Source organism: Salvelinus fontinalis, chromosome 8 (genome assembly GCF_029448725.1).
Source record: "Salvelinus fontinalis isolate EN_2023a chromosome 8, ASM2944872v1, whole genome shotgun sequence".
Classification (NCBI taxonomy): domain Eukaryota; kingdom Metazoa; phylum Chordata; class Actinopteri; order Salmoniformes; family Salmonidae; genus Salvelinus; species Salvelinus fontinalis.
In genome coordinates, this window is record NC_074672.1 from 33,114,665 (window position 1) to 33,135,720 (window position 21,056).

The 21,056-nt window shown below is 42.3% G+C and overlaps 1 protein-coding gene and 1 pseudogene across 1 annotated transcript; both read right to left on the bottom strand.

Moving 5' to 3' along the window:
- Positions 1 to 1,911: 1,911 nt before the first annotated feature.
- On the bottom strand, positions 1,912 to 19,401 carry LOC129861469 (probable ATP-dependent RNA helicase DHX35). The gene is made up of 20 exons (XM_055932846.1): positions 19,293 to 19,401; positions 18,521 to 18,648; positions 18,336 to 18,428; positions 17,739 to 17,816; positions 17,439 to 17,543; positions 17,280 to 17,341; positions 17,076 to 17,145; positions 16,511 to 16,570; positions 15,937 to 16,049; positions 14,950 to 15,046; positions 14,722 to 14,880; positions 8,818 to 9,028; positions 8,498 to 8,622; positions 8,002 to 8,247; positions 7,708 to 7,785; positions 6,381 to 6,510; positions 6,199 to 6,280; positions 6,025 to 6,096; positions 5,671 to 5,782; positions 1,912 to 4,322 (listed from the first exon to the last, which is right to left on the bottom strand). Exons 1-20 carry the CDS (start codon positions 19,351 to 19,353, stop codon positions 4,284 to 4,286), a joined length of 2,121 nt encoding a protein of 706 aa, XP_055788821.1. The 5' UTR covers positions 19,354 to 19,401; the 3' UTR covers positions 1,912 to 4,283.
- Positions 3,842 to 3,947, bottom strand: LOC129861544 (U2 spliceosomal RNA; annotated as a pseudogene).
- Positions 19,402 to 21,056: the final 1,655 nt, after the last annotated feature.

Sequence of the window (21,056 nt, forward strand, 5' to 3'; positions counted from 1 at the left end):
TGCTGTATGGAAGTATTCATGTTGAAAAGCTTTAGGGTTAGGCTAATCATATTTAGCCTACTTACATGCCTTTGGTATCTTCCAGGTATGGCAGGGCTATATAAAAGTTTTGACTAGATGGTATACAGTTTATGTCAGAAGTGACTTTCATAACAGGTTAGGATAATTTACGCAGCAGGCATTAAAAAAGTGTTTGGGTTAAGAAAATAAAAACCATACAAGACAACAAAAAAAGCCTGGTGCCATGACTCCCTCCTTCCACTCCACCAAGTGGTTGCCAGTGCCATCCTTTTAAAAGTCACAACGTTTTTAAAATTAATTTCGCAAGAGGTCCTAGGTCTCTTTCTTACATTTTAGTAGAAGACTCTTTCTCCTCAGACTGGTCTGATAGACTAGACATAGCATAGTACATGTAAATCCAGGATACTGAAATGTCAATATGTTTGTTATGGTTATGTAAGACATGTTACTTAAGGCAAAGATGAAAGGAGGGTGGTTGGTCAGGGTGGACATATGTGAACAGCTAGCAACCCAAAAGGTTGTGTGTTCAAATCTCATCACGGACAACTTTAGGATGTTAGCAACTGCATTTAACTTTTTAGCTAACCCTTCCCCTAACTCTTTAACCTTAAACCTACATTTAACCCTAACCCATAGCCTAGCTAACGTTACCCACAACAAATTGTAATTTGTAACATTTCAAACGTTTTGAAAATTCGTAACGTATACAAATTGCCATTGTAATTCTTAACATATCGTACGAAACATAACATCAAGCTAAAGCAATGTTTCGGATATACATACAGAATAATACGAAATGCTCTGAGACCAGGTTGCCAGCTCCCTTAATTCCCAGGAGTCGTGAGCACGCTCTTCCCGCAACTCTGCAAACTGATTGGAGCGCTAAGCGAGGAAGTCAGCCGCACTCTCTCATACTGTCATCTCAAAGAGTTTATTTACATTTCCGCTACCCGCTGTAAGGTTACTCTACCCACATTCCCTTTTACCGCTGTCAGAGATCAATCAACGCGCCAGGTAGATGCCTAAATGCGCGCCCAATATGAAATCATTTCTAACCTAATCAGCCAGACAAAACACACCAGGGCCTAACATCAGCCATATGCCTACCACAATCTCCAATTGCCTAATCGGAGGATAAATCCAGTTGGTTAAATTAGTAATTTAAAACACTCGAAATACCTTAAATTGAAACAAAACATCCAATTCAGTGTAATTATGAGCATTTCCGTGAAGATTGTCTTTAATGCCAATACAAGGTTGTTTTAAGAATTGTCAGTACATTGTTGGATGAGTAGGTTAAACAGAAACAGGTCAAAAACTGGGCATACTACATTATTAACATGCTGTAATTGTCTCCCATAATAATACTGATTATATTCTTTAAATCTTAAATGGAATAACATTTATTTGAGAATAAATACTGGCATGACTGGAAAGCATTCCAGATCAGTTTACAGTACAACACTGACACCTGCTGGACAAGTACACTACAGCACCAGTATTTGAGGACACCAGTAAGTTCACCCAGGACTCAGGTGTAGGATGAAGTTTCCCCTAAACACTGATCTAATGGTCATTATAAACTGGGTGGTTCGAGCCCTGAATGCTGATTGGCTGAAAGCTGCAGTACATCACTATGACAAAACATTGTTACTGGTCTAATTAAATTGGTAAACAGTTTATAATAGCAATAAGCACCTCGGGGGTTTGTGATATATGGCCAATATACACCACGGCTAAGGGCACACCACGGCTAAGGGCTGTGTCCTAGCACTCCATGTTGCGTCGTGCTTAGAACAGCCCTTAGCCGTGGTATATTGGCCATATACCACACCACCTCAGGCCTTATTGCTTAAGTTTAAACCATTTAACAGACACAGACAGGCATAGTTGAGCCCATGACCATACGGCTTTATTTCAAGATGTTGAGGGATACAGCTGCTTATCAGAGCTGGGCAACTACAGACTACAGATTACACTGTGGCTTTGTGACAGACGCATTAAGATTCTCAGCACAGAGGAACATCAGTCATCTCACAGTCAACTACATTTGTGCAAATCTACATTGTGATCTTAGCAGTGTTCTTAAAAGACTACAATTTAACATGCAAGAGTATTTCACTTGTAGTCATTCTACTATTCAGATTGCATTGGATCATCTATGGTATGTTAGTTTTCCAGAGTTCAGAGGCAGTTATATTGTACCTAGAAAGGACAAGGAATTGAAAGTTAAAACCATGCAGACATAAGTCAATAAAGTAAGGACAGTAACCTTACTGAAATGAAAGCAGGCCCTATGGTTTTGTTTGTTTTCTTACTCTAAAGCTTTTGGGGGTAATTTTTTTTCTCCAATAATAATAGCACTCCTAGAGAAAAACAAAGAAAATAAGGAAGAGCAAATCAAGACAGGAGCAGGGGTTGTTGTAATATATGGGGCGAAACGTACTTAAAAATGGGCCATGCTATCCGGTATCCTTCGGACGTCCCTACCCACCCATTGAAGTTAAAATGTAAAATGTTGGGGTTATGAGCAGGGACATCCAAAGGAACCAAGATAGCAGTGACCCATAAAAATGTGTGCCTTCCTTTCTGTTGAACATTACTGGTCTTGACACAGACAATGGTGTACAAAAGAACAACTGATTTATGCAAACCACAACCAATGGTGAAAAAGGGAAACAGTGGTGGGCCAAAGAGAAATGGCTCAAAAATATACAATGCTTACATTTTTTAGGCTTCATATGCATCTCTCAATGCACTTATTCGTATGGAAAAATGGCACTTACATTTTTCAGTTTTGATTGCTTCTTTTGCACTTAAAATGCTTGATGGGTTATTTGCACATTTCATACCAAAATGAAATGTGAAATATGGTTAGATCATTTGGCACAGAACGGTTAAAAAGGCCACTATGTTTGAGATAGACAGTAGTAAAGAGTTGTAGAGACACTGTCTAAAAGCAAAGAGGTCTTTTTCACAGTAATAACCCAGAACGCTACATTCTGTGTCGACACATCAAATCCTAAATGGAATTTCCATCTGTGGCACAAGCTTATAGATCTGTGCCACTGAGTCAAAACACTTCTGATTGAAGATTGCAGGGTTCTCGAACTCTGCTCCTGGAGAGCCATTAGGTGTGCTGGCTTTTGTTCCAGCACTAACACATCTGATTTAGCTAAACGTGATCCAGATTGAAGACCACGAGTAGTTGATTGTGTTGGGGCTGGGTTGGAACAAAACCCTGCTGTTCCCGTATCTCTCCAGGAGTGGAGTTGGGGATTCCTGTTCTAGAGACAAGTATTGGAAAAAGGAGACTGCTAGCCTTGGTACTGACAGCTACAGTAGGATGAGACTAGCACCCAGTCTAGGGGAGGAGCAAATTATTACAAAATAAGATACACATTTTTTGCACCCCCCCCAAAAAAAACGTTTCACATCCTCACACTCAGTCTTTGTTTATTTACCGCACCATGCCACGACGTAAAAACAGAGGCTGGAATTCAAATCAAACCCCCCATAGCAATGTTTACACAGCATCTTGGTTTTACAAATTACTGCACATATACACACACACAGATTATCTTAAACTGGAAGCATCTACCTGTGGAGTCTAGCTGGTGTTGGTTGGGATTTTATTTGACCATGGGGAAAAAGAGCTACTGCGTAAATACTACAGGGTTCGATTGAATTGAGCCCAAAGCCATAAAAAAATAACCATGGAACCAAGGACCAGGTATGGTACCCCCATTCCCTGGACCCGAGCCTGCTCTGTCTCTATATGTACAGGTGTGGATGGGACCTGGTCTATCTGGCCATGCTGGAAAGGACAGAACTATAAAGCTCTCCAACCATACTATAACTTTCAGACATTAAACTGATAAGAACAGATCCTACATTTGATCTAAGCCAAAACGCAGACAGGGGGGGTCCCCTAACCCTTCAGTAAATTCAGAACAAATAGCCCATGTACATGCTCATTTGTTCTGTCCGTTTCAGAATGGCCCTCTAGTGAATACCATGTGGAATGAGAAATAAATATATAATACATCTTTGTACAGGGTGATAAAAGGGGAAGAGGGTATCAGAATGGGGATGGGGGGGCACAGTGTAGGTTTAGGAGGGGTGTTCTCCTTTCTCCTCTTCGGGTCTTACCCAGTACCCTGCTTCCCATGACTCTGTTCCCCTAACGCTGGTCCTCTCTGGGTGAGGGGTTGGAACCAGGACGTAGTGGTCAGAGTTATGACAGGCGGACAGAAACCAGCTCAGAGGACCCTGGATCTCTTGCTGGTTAATGACCCATGCTAACAGATGGGGAGAAGGAGATACAGACAGAGAGAGAACAAGAGGGATATAAAGTGAATCAGAGAAAGACTAAGATAAACATATCATATGGTAGTGTTTTATTAGAATGCCCATTAGTTGTTCCTGAAGCAGCAGATACTCTTCCTGGAGTCCACACAGAACATAACATCAATAGACTGTTCTACATACATAAGATTAGATCCAAAAAAAGGTCCTACGGACAGTTACACGCAAGCTTACATACACAAAAGTAGGTGGACACCCCGTGAAATTTGTGGATTCGGCTATTTGTAACGTGGCTCCGTCATAGGATGCCACCTTTCCAACAAGTCAGTTTGTCAAATTTCTGCCTTGGTCGACTAAGTGCTGTTATTGTGAAGTGGAGACGTCTAGAAGCAAAAATGGCTCAGCCGCAAAGTGGTAGTTCCAAACTGCCTCTGGAAGCAACGTCAGCACAATAACTGTTCGTCGGGAACTTCATGAATTGCGTTGACATGGCCGAGCAGCCGCACACAAGCCTAAGATCACTATGCGCAATGCCAAGCTTCGGCTGGAGTGGTGTAAAGCTCACTGCCATTGGACTCTGGAGCAGTGGAAACGCGTTCTCTGGAGTGATGAATCACGCTTCGCCATCTGGCAGTCCGAAATCTGGGTTGCCAGGGTAAAAACACTACCTTCCCGAATGTATAGTGCCAACTGACGGTTGATGGAGGGGGAATAATGGTCTGGGGCTGTTTCATGGTTCGGGCTAGGCCCCTTAGTTCCAGTGAAGGGAAATCCTTTACACTACAGCATACAAAGACATTCTAGACTATTCTGTACTTCCATCTTTGTGGCAACAGTTTGGGGGAGGCCCTTTCCTGTTTCAGCATGACAATGCCCCCGTGCACAAAGCGAGGTCCATACAGAAATGGTTTGTTGAGAACAGTGTGGAAGAACTTGACTGGCCTGCACAGATCCCTGACCTCAACCCCGTCGAACACCTTTAGGATTAATTGGAATGCTGACTGCGAGCCAGGCCTAAATCACCCAACATCAGTGCCCGACCTCACTAATGCTTGTGGCTGAATGAAAGCAAGTCCCTGCAGTAATGTTCCAACATCTAGTGGAAAACCTTCCCAGAAGAGTAGAAGAGGCTGTTATAGCAGCAAAGGTGGGACCAACTCCATATTAACGCCCATGATTTTGGAATGAGCTGTTCGACAAGCAGGTGTCCACATACTTTTGATCATGTAATGTACACACATAGCCCTAATATGTGTTATGGGCGTGCTTTGTTCTTTTCTCAGAACAAACAAGCGAGAACAAAAAGAGTAGAGTATTAGAAAGACAGTGTTTTTCTCCTACCTTAGCCTGCTTGTAAAAGTGGGGAGCAAGCTCGACCAACCAGGAGGACTCTACAGCTGTGACATCACGCATGTAGTACTTAGAGGTCTGCACGACTTCATTGAAGACAACCCTGGGGGAGGACATGGCAGTGTTAGACGCACATATCTGGGAGATTCATTCCTCTCCTCTGAGACCCAGACATATTTCATCTATTCCAGACCTCGAACACCTGATTCAGTCAACTATCAATTATGCCCTTGAGTAGATGAATCAGCTGAGCTAGTTTAGGGCTACAACAACATAGTGAAACCTCTGGGGTCCCCAGGGAGAGGTTTGAGAACCCTTGGACCAATGTAAAAGCCAAATCCTCACCACTTCGTAGGCTTCTCTCCAAACAGCACAGAGTTGGGATGGATGTGAAGCTCTCTGTCATCCCGTAGAGTCCTGGGAAACAGAAGGTGTGAGGGGATGAATTAACTGTAGAGACATTCAGCCTAGTCAAGGCAAAAGCAATGAGCAACAGTGTTTCAGGTAGTTGGTAGTCACCTGTAGGATCCTGAGTGGTGCATGCGGGCAGCGTTGGCAAAAAACCCAGACACAATGCATCTCAGGATCACATCCGGGTCACCTGGACAAGACAAAAAAACACAATTTCCTGTTTAATTTGAACACCGTAAAGAGGTGCACATAAAGGATACAAACAGGACAGAAATGTGGGGTATACACACCTTCGCTGGAGGTGCGTGGCACCTTGAATTTATTCATGAGTCGTCTGAGCTGTTCTCGAACAGTCATGGCTCGCTGCAGACCCTTGTAGTTGAGGAAGTGTTCCTGACACCACTGAGAGCTCTTCTGGTGCTGGAGGGATGAGAGGGGGTAGACACAAACCAGTTACATGTATTTGACCTTTTGGTCTACCATTTAGGTTTTAAGGGTACTTACAATGAACAAAAATATAAACACAACATGTAAAGTGTTGGTCTCATGTTTCATGAGCTGAAATCCCAGAAAATGTTCCATACGCACAAAAAGCTTATTTCTCTCAAATTTTGTGCACAAATTTGTTTACATCCCTGTTAGTGAGCATTTCTCCTTTGCTAAGAAAATCCATCCACCTGACAGGTGTGGCCATCAAGAAGCTGATTAAACATGATCATTACACAGGTGCACCTTGTGCTGGGGATACTAAAAGGCCACTCTAAAATGTGCAGTTTTGTCACAGAACACAATGCCACAGATGTCTCAAGATGAGGAAGCGTGCAATTGGCTTGCTGACTGCAGGAATGTCCACCAGAGCTGTTGCCAGAGATTTGAATGTTAATTTCTCTACCATAAGCTACCTCCAACATCGTTTTCGAAAATGTGTCCGTACGTCCAACCGGCCTCACCACCACAGACCACGTGTAACCACACCAGCCCAGGACCGCCACATCTGGCTTTTTCACTTGTCGGGAACGTCTGAGAACAGCCACCCTGACAGCTGATGAAGCCTGCACACTCACCAGACATGTCACCCATTGAGCATGTTTGAAATGCTCTGGATCAACATGTAAGACAGCGTGTTGCAGTTCCCACTAATATCCAGCAACTTTGCACTGCCATTGAGGAGTGGGACAACATTCCACAGCATGATCAACTCTACAAAGGAGATATGTCGCGCTGCACGAGGCAAATGGTGGTCACACCAGATTTCTGATCCACACACCTACCTTTTTTTAAAAGGTATCTGTATGCATAACTGAATTCCCAGTCATGTGAAATCCATAGATTAGGGCCTAATGAATCTATTTAAAATGACTGATTTCCTTATATGTCAAATCTTTTAAATTGTTGCATGCTGCGTTTATATTTTTGTTCAGTATAGTTCTCAGAAATGCAAATGCTTAGTAAAGCTGATCTTTAGCACCAAGTCCTGGAAAGATATCAATCTAAAATGTTATATCATTCAGAGTGTTTTGCTGTTCATGGACCATGTTCATTTAAAAGATTCAGGTTGTTCGCTGCTAAACGGAAGGCTTCATTCCCAGCGGTGGCCCACACAGTGGCAGTGCCCACCTTGATGAAGGCTTCGTACACATTGAGCATGGTGAGATGATCTCCTTCCGCCACAGCAAACTTGCGATGCTCTCGCGCCTATGGAGGAGGGAGGAGGATGGGAGCAGAGAGAGAAAAAGAGACGGGGAGACATGCAGACAGAGGGAGACGAGAGGTGATTAGGATGGTAGATGCCGTGCTTCTCAGACACAGGTAAAAGCTTTGGAGTCTCGAAGCACAGATACTGACATACAGATCTGCACAACAGAACATTTTAGACTGGGCATTCAACATGACCACATGTGCAACACTCACTGCTGGTTTCTTCTGATTGGCTGGCACCATGAAGATGTTTTGGATCTGCATCATGGCTGCTATGGTAACGATCTCCTTGGAACAGCCAAAGTTTCCTGACTCCAGCAGCATCTTGGCAAACATGGGGCTGAGGGGGAACTCTGCCATACGCATGCCCATAGGGTCAGTCAGACGACCATACTGGTCCAGACCCCCCAGGGCGTAGAGCAGCTCCAGGGCTTGGACCATGGACTGGGCTGGAGGAGGCTAGAGTGGGAACAATTATAAAGTTAGTTTAATACGCAGGCTATCAAAGTTTATAATTTGTTGACAACCAGTCTTGGTGCTCTTTGAGTCAATTCACCACCTTTCAGAATTGTGAGCCTTTCACAGTGCTCTTAATCTTGTGTACAGACTACTTCAGCATCTGACCAAATTCCGAAAGATTTTAGATCTGAGTAAACCCGAGATTACAGTGCTCAAAACAAAGTACACACATTGTACTGGATGGACTCACAGAGAGAAAGCTGAATCGCAGCACGTTGTCTATGCCCAGAGCTTTGAGCTGCAGGATGACAGGGGCCAGGTTGGTGCGCTGCATCTCGGGAACCGTGGACGCAGGCAGCTTCTCAAAATCCTCCTCTGGAGCACACAGACAGGTCAGAACACACACACCGCAGTACAGGGCTGCATTCCACACCCTTCCCCTGCTGTCATTCACTCACCATTGCTGATCTGAGAAAGCTTAGAGCTTTCTTGACACTTTTTCCCCCTCACCAATGGCCTTTTCTGATAACAAACACACAGAGACCCCCCCCCCCCCTCACACATACACACCTGTGTATAGTCTGAAGCACTTCCCGGCTCGGTTGCGTCCCCCTCGTCCTGCCCTCTGACTGGCTGAGGCCTTGGAGATGGGCGTGACCACCAGCGACTCGATGGTAGTGCAAGGGTTGTATGCCCGCAGCTTGACAAACGCACAGTCGATCACAAACACGATGCCGTTGATGGTGATGGACGTCTCTGCTATGTTAGTGGCCACCACCACCTTAGCGAACCAGAGAGAGCGCTTTAACATAGACCGCCCACTACTGTATATCCAATACAAGGCTTTGCAAAGGGGAATTGCACATTGTGAATTGATTATAAAGCACATGCTTCAGCCACTCAGATCATTTCATCCTGTGGCAAAAAGTGTTTATCGCTCGGTACTCTTAAGGAAGCTTACCGTATACCCATGGCTGTCCTATGTCCAAGCGGAGGTATAAAAGCATTCTTTGCCACAAACTACAATCTGGCCATCTGAGAACTAGACATTAACTTATCTTTGCCACTTGTCCTTCAAATAATTAGGACAGAATTTTTACTTGCCCAAATGTTAAAGCCACCTGTCACGTTATCCCCACCCCTGGAAAAGGGTCTCCAACACCAACTAGCGGGCCGACAGTTGGCTAACCCTGCTGTAGGTTATGCTCAAATGTTAAAAAATGCAATTAGCAGGAAAACACCGTTCTCAAAAGCCCACAGATGAAAATATCAGTTAGAATTTAAAGGGAGATCTAATGATGCATCACCTAGCATGGTTTACTAATATGACTAGGATTATCATCAACTAGCATGGTTTCCTAATATGACTAGGATTATCATCAACTAGCATGGTTTACTAATATGACTAGGATTATCATCAACTAGCATGGTTTACTAATATGACTAGGATTATCATCAACTAGCATGGTTTCCTAATATGACTAGGATTATCATCAACTAGCATGGTTTACTAATATGACTAGGATTATCATCAACTAGCATGGTTTACTAATATGACTAGGATTATTATCAACTAGCATGGTTTACTAATATGACTAGGATTATCATCAACTAGCATGGTTTACTAATATGACTAGGATTATTATCAACTAGTATGGTTTACTAATATGACTAGGATTATTATCAACTAGCATGGTTTACTAATATGACTAGGATTATTATCAACTAGCATGGTTTACTAATATGACTAGGATTATTATCAACTAGTATGGTTTACTAATATGACTAGGATTATTATCAACTAGCATGGTTTACTAATATGACTAGGATTATTATCAACTAGCATGGTTTACTAATATGACTAGGATTATTATCAACTAGCATGGTTTACTAATATGACTAGGATTATTATCAACTAGTATGGTTTACTAATATGACTAGGATTATTATCAACTAGTATGGTTTACTAATATGACTAGGATTATTATCAACTAGCATGGTTTACTAATATGACTAGGATTATTATCAACTAGCATGGTTTACTAATATGACTAGGATTATTATCAACTAGCATGGTTTACTAATATGACTAGGATTATCATCAACTAGCATGGTTTACTAATATGACTAGGATTATCATCAACTAGCATGGTTTACTAATATGACTAGGATTATTATCAACTAGCATGGTTTACTAATATGACTAGGATTATTATCAACTAGCATGGTTTACTAATATGACTAGGATTATTATCAACTAGCATGGTTTACTAATATGACTAGGATTATTATCAACTAGCATGGTTTACTAATATGACTAGGATTATTATCAACTAGCATGGTTTACTAATATGACTAGGATTATTATCAACTAGCATGGTTTACTAATATGACTAGGATTATTATCAACTAGCATGGTTTACTAATATGACTAGGATTATTATCAACTAGCATGGTTTACTAATATGACTAGGATTATTATCAACTAGCATGGTTTACTAATATGACTAGGATTATTATCAACTAGTATGGTTTACTAATATGACTAGGATTATTATCAACTAGTATGGTTTACTAATATGACTAGGATTATTATCAACTAGCATGGTTTACTAATATGACTAGGATTATTATCAACTAGCATGGTTTACTAATATGACTAGGATTATCAACTAGCATGGTTTACTAATATGACTAGGATTATTATCAACTAGCATGGTTTACTAATATGACTAGGATTATTATCAACTAGCATGGTTTACTAATATGACTAGGATTATTATCAACTAGCATGGTTTACTAATATGACTAGGATTATTATCAACTAGCATGGTTTACTAATATGACTAGGATTATTATCAACTAGCATGGTTTACTAATATGACTAGGATTATTATCAACTAGCATGGTTTACTAATATGACTAGGATTATTATCAACTAGCATGGTTTACTAATATGACTAGGATTATTATCAACTAGCATGGTTTACTAATATGACTAGGATTATTATCAACTAGCATGGTTTACTAATATGACTAGGATTATTATCAACTAGCATGGTTTACTAATATGACTAGGATTATTATCAACTAGCATGGTTTACTAATATGACTAGGATTATTATCAACTAGTATGGTTTACTAATATGACTAGGATTATCATCAACTAGCATGGTTTACTAATATGACTAGGATTATTATCAACTAGCATGGTTTACTAATATGACTAGGATTATCATCAACTAGCATGGTTTACTAATATGACTAGGATTATCATCAACTAGCACGGTTTACTAATATGACTAGGATTATTATCAACTAGTACGGTTTACTAATATGACTAGGATTATTATCAACTAGTATGGTTTACTAATATGACTAGGATTATCATCAACTAGCATGGTTTACTAATATGACTAGGATTATTATCAACTAGCACGGTTTACTAATATGACTAGGATTATCATCAACTAGCACGGTTTCCTAATATGACTAGGATTATCACCAACTAGCATGGTTTACTAATATGACTAGGATTATGCCTTTGGCTGCTGGACAATAAAATAACATTGATTTAAAACCAATAGAACATGAGAAAAAGGCTGGTTTCATTGTCATATTAAGCATTATTAAATACACTACATGACCAAAAGTATGCACGTCTAAAATCTCATTCTAAAATCATGGGCATTATTATGGAATTGTTCCCCCCTTTGCTGCTATAACAGCCTCTCCTCTTCTGGGAAGGCTTTCCACTAGATGTTGGAACATTGCTGCAGGGACTTGCTTCCATTCAGCCACAAGAGCGTTAGTGAGGTCGGGCACTGATGTTGGGTGATTAGGCCTGGCTCGCAGTCTGCATTCCAATTAATCCTAAAGGTGTTCGACGGGGTTGAGGTCAGGGATCTGTGCAGGCCAGTCAAGTTCTTCCACACTGTTCTCAACAAACCATTTCTGTATGGACCTCGCTTTGTGCACGGGGGCATTGTCATGCTGAAACAGGAAAGGGCCTCCCCCAAACTGTTGCCACAAAGATGGAAGTACAGAATCGTCTAGAATGTCATTGTATGCTGTAGCGTAAAGGATTTCCCTTCACTGGAACCATAAAAAACAGCCCCAGATCATTATTCCTCCTCCACAAAACTTCACAGTTGGCACTATGCGTTCGGGCAGGTAGCGTTCCCCTGGCATCCGCTAAACGCAGATTTGTCTGCCAGATGGTAAAGCGTGATTCATCACTTCAAAGAACAGGTTTCCACTGCTCCAGAGTCCAATGGCAGCGAGCTTTACACCTCTCCAGCCCAAAGCTTGGCATTGCGCATGGTGATTTTAGGCTTGTGTGCGAGCGGCTGCTCGGCCATGTCAACACAATTCATGAAGCTCCCGACGAACAGTTATTGTACTGACGTTGCTTCCAGAGGCAGTTAGGAACTCGTAGCGAGTGTTGCAACTGAGGACAGACAATTTTTACGCGCTTCAGCACTCGGCGGTCCCATTCTGTGAGTTTGTGTGGCGTTAGCAGGGCAGAAATTTGACGAACTGACTAGTTGGAAAGGTGGCATCCTATGACAGTGCAACATTGAAAGTCACTGAGCTCTTCAGTACGGGCCATTCTACTGCCAAAGTGTGTCTATGGAGATTGCATGTCTGTGTGCTCAATTTTATACACCTGTCAGCAATAGGTGTGGCTGAAATAGCCGAATGCACTAATTTGAAAGGATGAACACATACATTTGGCCATGTAGAGTAATTCCCTCAACATTTCTATGGTCGTATTTTAGGCTAGGATACTTTGAAACAAGGTAAGACATGCTTCATAAAATGACATAAAACATCCAGGTTTTAAACAATTAAGTCTATGGTTAAATAGTTTCAACATGATGACTGCCTCCGCTAACGGGACCATTTGATCTGAACACGAGTATGTCAACAGAATCAACTAGCATTATTTTTATTCTGTACAGGCTTCCTTCGTGTCACTCTGTCATTTACATTAGTATTGTGGAGTAACTACAATGTTGTTGATTTGATCCATCCTCAGTGTTCTCCTGTCACAGCCATTAAACACCAACTGTTTTAAAGTCACCACTGGCCTCATGGTGAAATCCCTGAGTGGTTTCCTTCCTCTCCGGCAACTGAGTAAGGCCCCTGTGTCCTTAAGTGACTGGGTATATTGATATACCATCCAAAGTGTAATTAATATATTCACCATGCTCAAAAGGGATATTCAATGTCTGCTTTTTTAAATTTACCAGTAGGTCTGACTAACTGACTTGTCCGGAAGGGCCCATTCAGATCCGAACGCGACTGCTGCAGTAGAGAAAGACATTTTATAATTTATGCTGCTGCTCTTGCTTTTCACAAGAACGGCGCTTTCTCTTGGTCAATCATAAGTCATCAAAGCGGCAATAGGCTACAGTCATAGAGCATCGCTCAGCGTGTGGCAAAAGTTAGGAAATATTTAATCAGTGAAAGATGGAATTAAAATTAGGTAATAAAAAGGAGAAGGATAGGCTACAACAACCAAGCGCAAACAGGTCGGCAGGCTGCTACTTAATATTCTGAATGGAGTTATTTGTAACTAAGATGAGAAAGTGTATGAACTAAAGCATCAGTTAGCCTAGCTAGCTTAATTAGCTTCTCCTGGTTCGATGCAGTCCAAGACAGGTACTATGTAATCATATTTGATGATAAATAACCTAGCTATGGCAGCCCTTAGTCTATTATAGCGCGAGTCGGCTTGGTTGGTTGCCGTCTCTCCTCCCCTTGTCACTCGCTCACAGTATGCCCCCTCCCCTGTCTGCTAGTGGTACCTCTCTCCCTCCTCTTGTGCTTTATCAGCTCTGGTTAATAAAGTAGCTTTTCTGATGCTTTGTTCACCCAGAGCGGACTGGGATCCACCTAGGACTATATGGAACGTGTCTAGATGTCCTCAGGTCCGTTCGGAACGGGTCTCTATATTTAAAAAGATTATGCATATCGGGTCCGGGTGGGAAAGACCCAGGTCCATTTCAGAACCGGTCCAACTTTTTGAATCCGTGAAGACCACTAGTGTGAAATCTTTTTGAAGGCACTGTAGGCTTTTTATTTGTGTACATTAAAAAATGTATTCCAATGTTAGCCTCTCTGATCAGAGTAATTGTTTGATATTGGGATGTGTGATTTTATTTTCTTGTCCATTTGGACAACCTAAATCTATATTCTTCTTGTCTGACAATAAATAAATATATCCATTTGTTTTTACTTGTCCCGGATAAGACCCTGCGTCTCTTTAGGACGCTGATAGCGATACATGCATCATATGCAGTACCCCTAGACCAGCTCTCACCAACCCTGGTCCTAGAGAACTAGAAGATGTGCAGACTTTTGTGCCAGCCCAGTAACAAAACAACTAAATTAACATTCCATTGATCAGGGTTGATGACCAGTGCGTAGGGACATTGGGACGGAGCACAGAGGCAGATTGAAAATCACCTTGCGGACAGTAGGGGGCGTCCTCTCAAACACCTTCATCTGGTCAGTGTAGGGCAGGCCTGCGTACATGGGCAGCACCTTGAGGTATTTCTTCATGCCGAGACGGCCCAGAGCTCTGGCCTGCTCCTGGAGCAGAGACACCACCTTCTCCACTTCCTCCTACAGGACACACACAGGTCACACGACAACAAGTACCCAGCTCAAAATCAAACCGTAAGAGAAACACACCTGTCCAGTGAGGAAGGCCAGAACATCTCCATCATCCTCAGTCTCATGGATCTTCAGCACCGTCTCCACTGTGGCCTTCACATAGTCTGGGACTGGGCTGGGGACAGAGAGATAGGGGAGACAGTGTATAATGACTGGTCTGGGGACAGAGCGATAGGGGAGACAGTGTATAATGACTGGGCTGGGGACAGAGCGCTAGGGGAGACAGTGTATAATGACTGGTCTGGGGACAGAGCGATAGGGGAGACAGTGTATAATGACTGGTCTGGGGACAGAGCGATAGGGGAGACAGTGTATAATGACTGGGCTGGGGACAGAGCGATAGGGGAGACAGTGTATAATGACTGGGCTGGGGACAGAGAGATAGGGGAGACAGTGTATAATGACTGGGCTGGGGACAGAGCGATAGGCGAGACAGTGTATAATGACTGGGCTGGGGACAGAGAGATAGGGGAGACAGTGTATAATGACTGGTCTGGGGACAGAGAGATAGGGGAGACAGTGTATAATGACTGGTCTGGGGACAGAGAGATAGGGGAGACAGTGTATAATGACTGGGCTGGGGACAGAGCGATAGGGGAGACAGTGTATAATGACTGGTCTGGGGACAGAGAGATAGGGGAGACCGTGTATAATGACTGGGCTGGGTGGACAGAGAGATAGGGGAGACAGTGTATAATGACTGGGCTGGGGACAGAGCGATAGGGGAGACCGTGTATAATGACTGGGCTGGGGGGACAGAGAGATAGGGGAGACAGTGTATAATGACTGGGCTGGGGACAGAGCGATAGGGGAGACAGTGTATAATGACTGGTCTGGGGACAGAGAGAAAGAGAGCGCAGACAATGTGAGGAGATGCTCAACTCAGTCTGTCCTGAGCTTGATTAATTCTGACACCAATTAAACATTAAGGATGTGGGGCTGTAGAATGTGATCATATGTGACAGGTTTGGAGTCAGAAGAGACGCTCAGAATTCCATGGAATACCTGACAGTGTAGAAGACGTCAACAGGGAAGGTGCGTCCCTCCACCGTCAGAATTCCACACGTATCCTTGTTAGGATCTCCAGTCTCATTCAGGTTAAAGAACTCTTGGAATTTCTGCAGCCAAGGTGATAAGAGGAGTGGGTAAGATGTAACCAGTTAAACAGGCTTGACACTGGCATGACCACAACAAAGGAGTTGTTTGTTTCTAAGACAAAATAGATATTTTATCCAACTGTATTTGCAAATGTGAAATGCAACTGTACCTAAAGCGAGATTCGGTTGAGCTACACAGGGAACAGTATTACTACAGCAATTCTGAAAAAATCATATGAAGCAAAAATTGCTGAGTTGGCTAACATAAAAACCATTTCTGCACAAGACAAACAAAAAAAATACAGCCTGATGTCCCATCTGGCTTGCTGACTGACGCATTCATGAGCCGACTGCACGATCTTGGTAGTACATTTCAGATGTCAGTGCACTGTGGTCTCTCATGACATCAGCTCATCTCTCCCGGTTCCTTTGTTTCTCTGTACTGAAGCATATCTGTCCATCTTAATGAATCAGAGAATCACCTTGGCATCCAGAGTGGCAGAGGCCACTATCAGCCTGAGGTCTCTGCGCTTCTTCTGAATCTAGAAAAGGATGAAACGAGGAGATAGCTTTATTTATTAGATTTAATAGATTTCAGATGCATTGTAAGCCTAACTGAATGCATGGTCAGTGGAAATACATTACAGTGAAGTAGATAGAGCTGTTAAAGCTGTGAATCCTTAGTTGCTACATACATTTCTTGACTTATAAATTGAACATACGCCCATTGATTCTTGAAGAACATAACTTATAAATGCCGGATGAGCTTAGTTCAACGGTCATACCAATCAGAAACGCAAAATATAAGCTTGTTATACTCCAATGTTTGCAAACAAAGTCAATATAACATTGCATAGCCTCAAAACTCAAGTTTTTATATCATGGATGGTCAGTCCTCAGATACATAGCTGTGGCTTTGAATTTAAGAGTGGTTTCATTTCTCCAGGCCCATCCCTCAGCTGTTTACCAAAACATAGGCAGGGTAAACACTTCTCTATCTTTTCAATTAAGGATTCCAACATTAAAGAAGACATGCACAGAAGCTACCTTCTTTAGCAGGCCGATGGCTATGTCCGTGTAGAGGGTTCTTTCATGGGCCTCGTCGAGCATTAGGACACTGAGGAGGAAAGATAGACAGATCCCTGGGGTTAAAACAGGATGAACCCAGACTGTGAATCCACCATTGATATTCAGTCTGAGGCTAGTATGGCGTAGCCAATACTAGATCAGTTTGTTAGTGAAGTTATTCACCTGTACTTCTTCAGTAGAGGATCAGCCATCATCTCTCTCACCAGCATCCCATCTGTCAGGAACTGAGGGAGAAAAAGAAAATTCACATAAGGAAAAGATCCAAGGAATTGATGGTAGCACTATGTGTCAGGGGACATGGCGACAGGCTGACTGTAGTACCTTGATGCGGGTGGCATGGGGGTCAGAGCAGTCATCAAAGCGAATGGTATAGCCCACCTCATGCCCCAACAGGGCTCCACGCTCTTCTGCCAAACGATTGGCTACCTGACAGGAAGAGAGAGGAAACAGCCTCAGTGCCCCCCTCTAAAAAGTGCCAAAATACAGTTATTTTAATAAAGTTATATCGTTCTTTGCAACTCTTTAAAATTATAAAAGGGGACTATTTGATATTCAGGGCAGTAAGCGGTCCAAAGGGCCGGCAGAGCTTAAGGAGAATGTGAGGGAGATAGGAGTACTTACTGAGATAGCAGCCACTCTACGAGGCTGTGTCACACCAATCACCTTCCCCTCAGCTGCCCAGCCAGCCTCCAGCAAATACTGAGGTGGAGAAAGAAAGGAAGGGGTAAGAGAGGGATGCAGAAGAGCAAGAGAAAGACAGAGGACAAGGGGGGGGGGTGAGAGAAAGAGAGCGAGGGGCATCAATATAAAGTCTAGGACAGCCTACTCAGCAGAAATTAAGTCCCACTTGATTTGCTCCGAACCCTGGTTGCATAGAAGATAAAATGGCTAGTAAGCAGCGGACAAGGTCACTCTCCCGCTCCGTAAGAAGGAAGCGGTGTGAAGGGTATCAGTCCACTGCTGCAGTGTCCTGCCTGGAGGCTGTTCTACTGGCTGCAAAACAACTCAGCTTCACTAGTGGAAGACTGGTGTGTCCATAGTATTCTCCACAGTAATGAGTCAAGTGTTCCCCTACCCCAACTTCTATTTTAATCTGTCCTACTTCATGAGAATGGTCAAAATCCTTCATATTTAGTTAGAACTAGCCAGATATGAACTGCTGCTTGAGCCAACTCTGTCATTGTCAAGCCTGGCTACTGTATATTAGCTTATCCAAACCTGGGGGATCTGTGTAGTCTTCCCACATCCTGTCTCTCCTACGATGATCACTGTCTGGTAACTCTCCACCAAGTAAAGGATGTTGTTTCTGTGCTGAAAACAACATGGCAGACATGTCAACAGGGCTCCTATGATTTTAGTAGAAACAATAAAAAACACTTTACTAATGAGAGTTGATGAGCAACCTTGAAAACAGGAAGTTTCTGTCGCTGCTTCTCGATGGACAGCGCGGTGTGAGGGTTGAAAATTATGGGGGAGCCTGTCGTTTCTGTCGTGACATGCCGCTCCTCCGATATCCCGGGGGCCTCCGAACCTTAGACACAGACGATGATGATGTAAGATAATCAAAGATCGGCGTAAATTCATGATCAACCGTAATCAACGCCGCAATGAAACAAATACAACATTGATAAGATGACCTAACACCACAGATTGTTTCTCTGCATAGTGAAATACTGCTGACAGCTTGGATTCAGCTAACGTTTACATAACTAACGCCTGATTTGATGACGGGCCAATATAGCTATAGATACATTTTTACTGCAAAGGGACGTGCAAAATCCTTATGCATAACCGAGCGGGAACCGAATGATAGTAACTAGCTAGCTAGCTAGTTAATTAGTTAGCTAGTTACACCCCTTTACATCCTAGACAATGTGGCTTGACAACGTATATTTTGTCATGTTGGGCAACTTAAATACGTTCACCATCCTCAAGATATCAGTAACTAGTTACTAACGTTACCGTTAGCTAGTTAACGTTATAACTAGCTAGTATCATGGACAATGGACCACAGCAGTAACGTTAGCGATCATAACACAACGCAGGCGGGAAAAAACGTTGGTTATCTGCTATAAATGTCTTACGCACTAATTCACATGCACAAATGAATACACTTTTTACGTGAAACAACCAAATGCATGCAATCATTGTCTAATTTAACAATATTGCGCTTACCCGGTTTCCAAAATTTCATCGTGGAGAGGGGGGCCGCCATCTTGGCTTCTACGTCACACATTTTTTCTAGCCTAATGGTGCGTTCAACACAACTGAGAACAAGGAAAAATACGAGGTCAAATCATGACGTCAGTAATCTTCAAATCAAAAAGTCGGAGCTCAAGCAAGATGCCCGAGTTTATGACTTGGAATTCCGAGTTGGATGACCGTTCAAAACAAATTTTCCAGGTGATAAGAGCTCCAATCATGACGTCAGTAATATTCAAATCAGAAAATCGGAGCTCAAGAAAGATACCCGAGTTTAGGACTTGGAATTACGAGTTGGATGACCGTTCAAAACAAATTTTCCAGGTTGTGCTCGTTTTTTTACGAGTTCCCAGTTGTCTTGAACACACTGAGGTCGGATGTCGGATATTTCGATTTCCGAGTACACAGTTCCTAGTTGTTTTGAACGCGGCAAAAAAAAACATAAAACGCGGTGTTAGGAATATAACGTCATGTTTACGGCGAGATTCCTTGAGTGTTTATTATTTTGACCACAATATGGCACAAATGACCATAGGTTAAAGTGAATGCTTTATGCTATATACAGTATATATATACAAAACATTTTTTATGATTTATACAGTACATACAGTGCCTTGAGAAAGTATTCATCATACCCTTTGACTTATTTCACATTTTATTGTTAAAGCATGAACAAACAAAAAAAATCTCACCCATCTACACACAATACCCCATAATGACAAAGTGAAAACATGTTTTTAGAACTTTTTGCAAATTGATTGAAAATGAAATACAGATATATCTAATTTACATAAGTATTCACACCCCTGCTCAATACATGTTAGAATCACCTTTGGCAGTGATTACAGCTATGAGTCTTTCTGGGTAAGTCGCTAAGAACTTTGCACACCTGGATTGTATAATGTTTTTTTTATTTTTTATTATTCAAGCTCTGTCAAGCAGTGGCGAACTTACCAGTAGCCAAAAGAGGCAATTGCCTCAGGGCTCACATCATCAAGGGGCCTCTTGAGCTAGGCATAACTTAAAAATAATAATACTAGCAATCATTTAAAAATATAGTTTTTCTCAGCTTGAGAACCCTCCATGCTCCGCTCGAGGCCTTCCACTCGAGACCACTGTCCAGGTTAATGAGGCCACATTGTTGACAAAAAAGGCCGCCAAAAAAGTTAATGAATCCATACAGCCGAATAATAATTCATAATAGATCAATCTTTTATTTCCATAACTTTTTTATTTTATAGCTTTATTTAATGAGGTAAGTCAGTTAAGAACAAATTCTTATTTAAAATGATGGCTTACCAGAAGGCAAAAGGCCTCCTGCGGGGACAGGGGCTGGTATTAAAAATAACAAATCAAATAAAAATATAGGACAAAACACACATCACGACAAGAGACACAATAACACTACATAAAGAGAGACCTAAGACAACAACACAGCATGGTAGCAACATAACAACAACATGATAGCAACACAACATGGCAGCAGCACAACATGGTAGCAGCACAAAACATGGTACAAACATATTGCGCACAGACAAAAGCACAAAGGGCAAGAAGGTAGAGACAACAATACATCACGCGAAGCAGCCACAACTGTCAGTAAGAGTGTCCATGATTGAGTCTTTGAATGAAGCGATGGCCATAAAACTGTCCAGTTTGAGTGTTTTTTGCAGCTCATTCCAATCACTAGCTGCAGCGAACTGAAAAGAGCATAATGTGACTGGCAGAACTGGTGTT

Excerpts from the sequence above, each read along its gene's own strand:
- LOC129861469 (XM_055932846.1), bottom strand. The coding sequence starts at position 19,353 with ATGTGTGACGTAGAAGCCAAGATGGCGGCCCCCCTCTCCACGATGAAA. Across the intron at positions 17,342-17,438 it reads CCCATGCCACCCGCATCAAG|TTCCTGACAGATGGGATGCT; the intron begins GTACTACAGTCA and ends TTTCTCCCTCAG. Across the intron at positions 8,248-8,497 it reads TGCGATTCAGCTTTCTCTCT|CCTCCTCCAGCCCAGTCCAT; the intron begins GTGAGTCCATCC and ends TTCCCACTCTAG.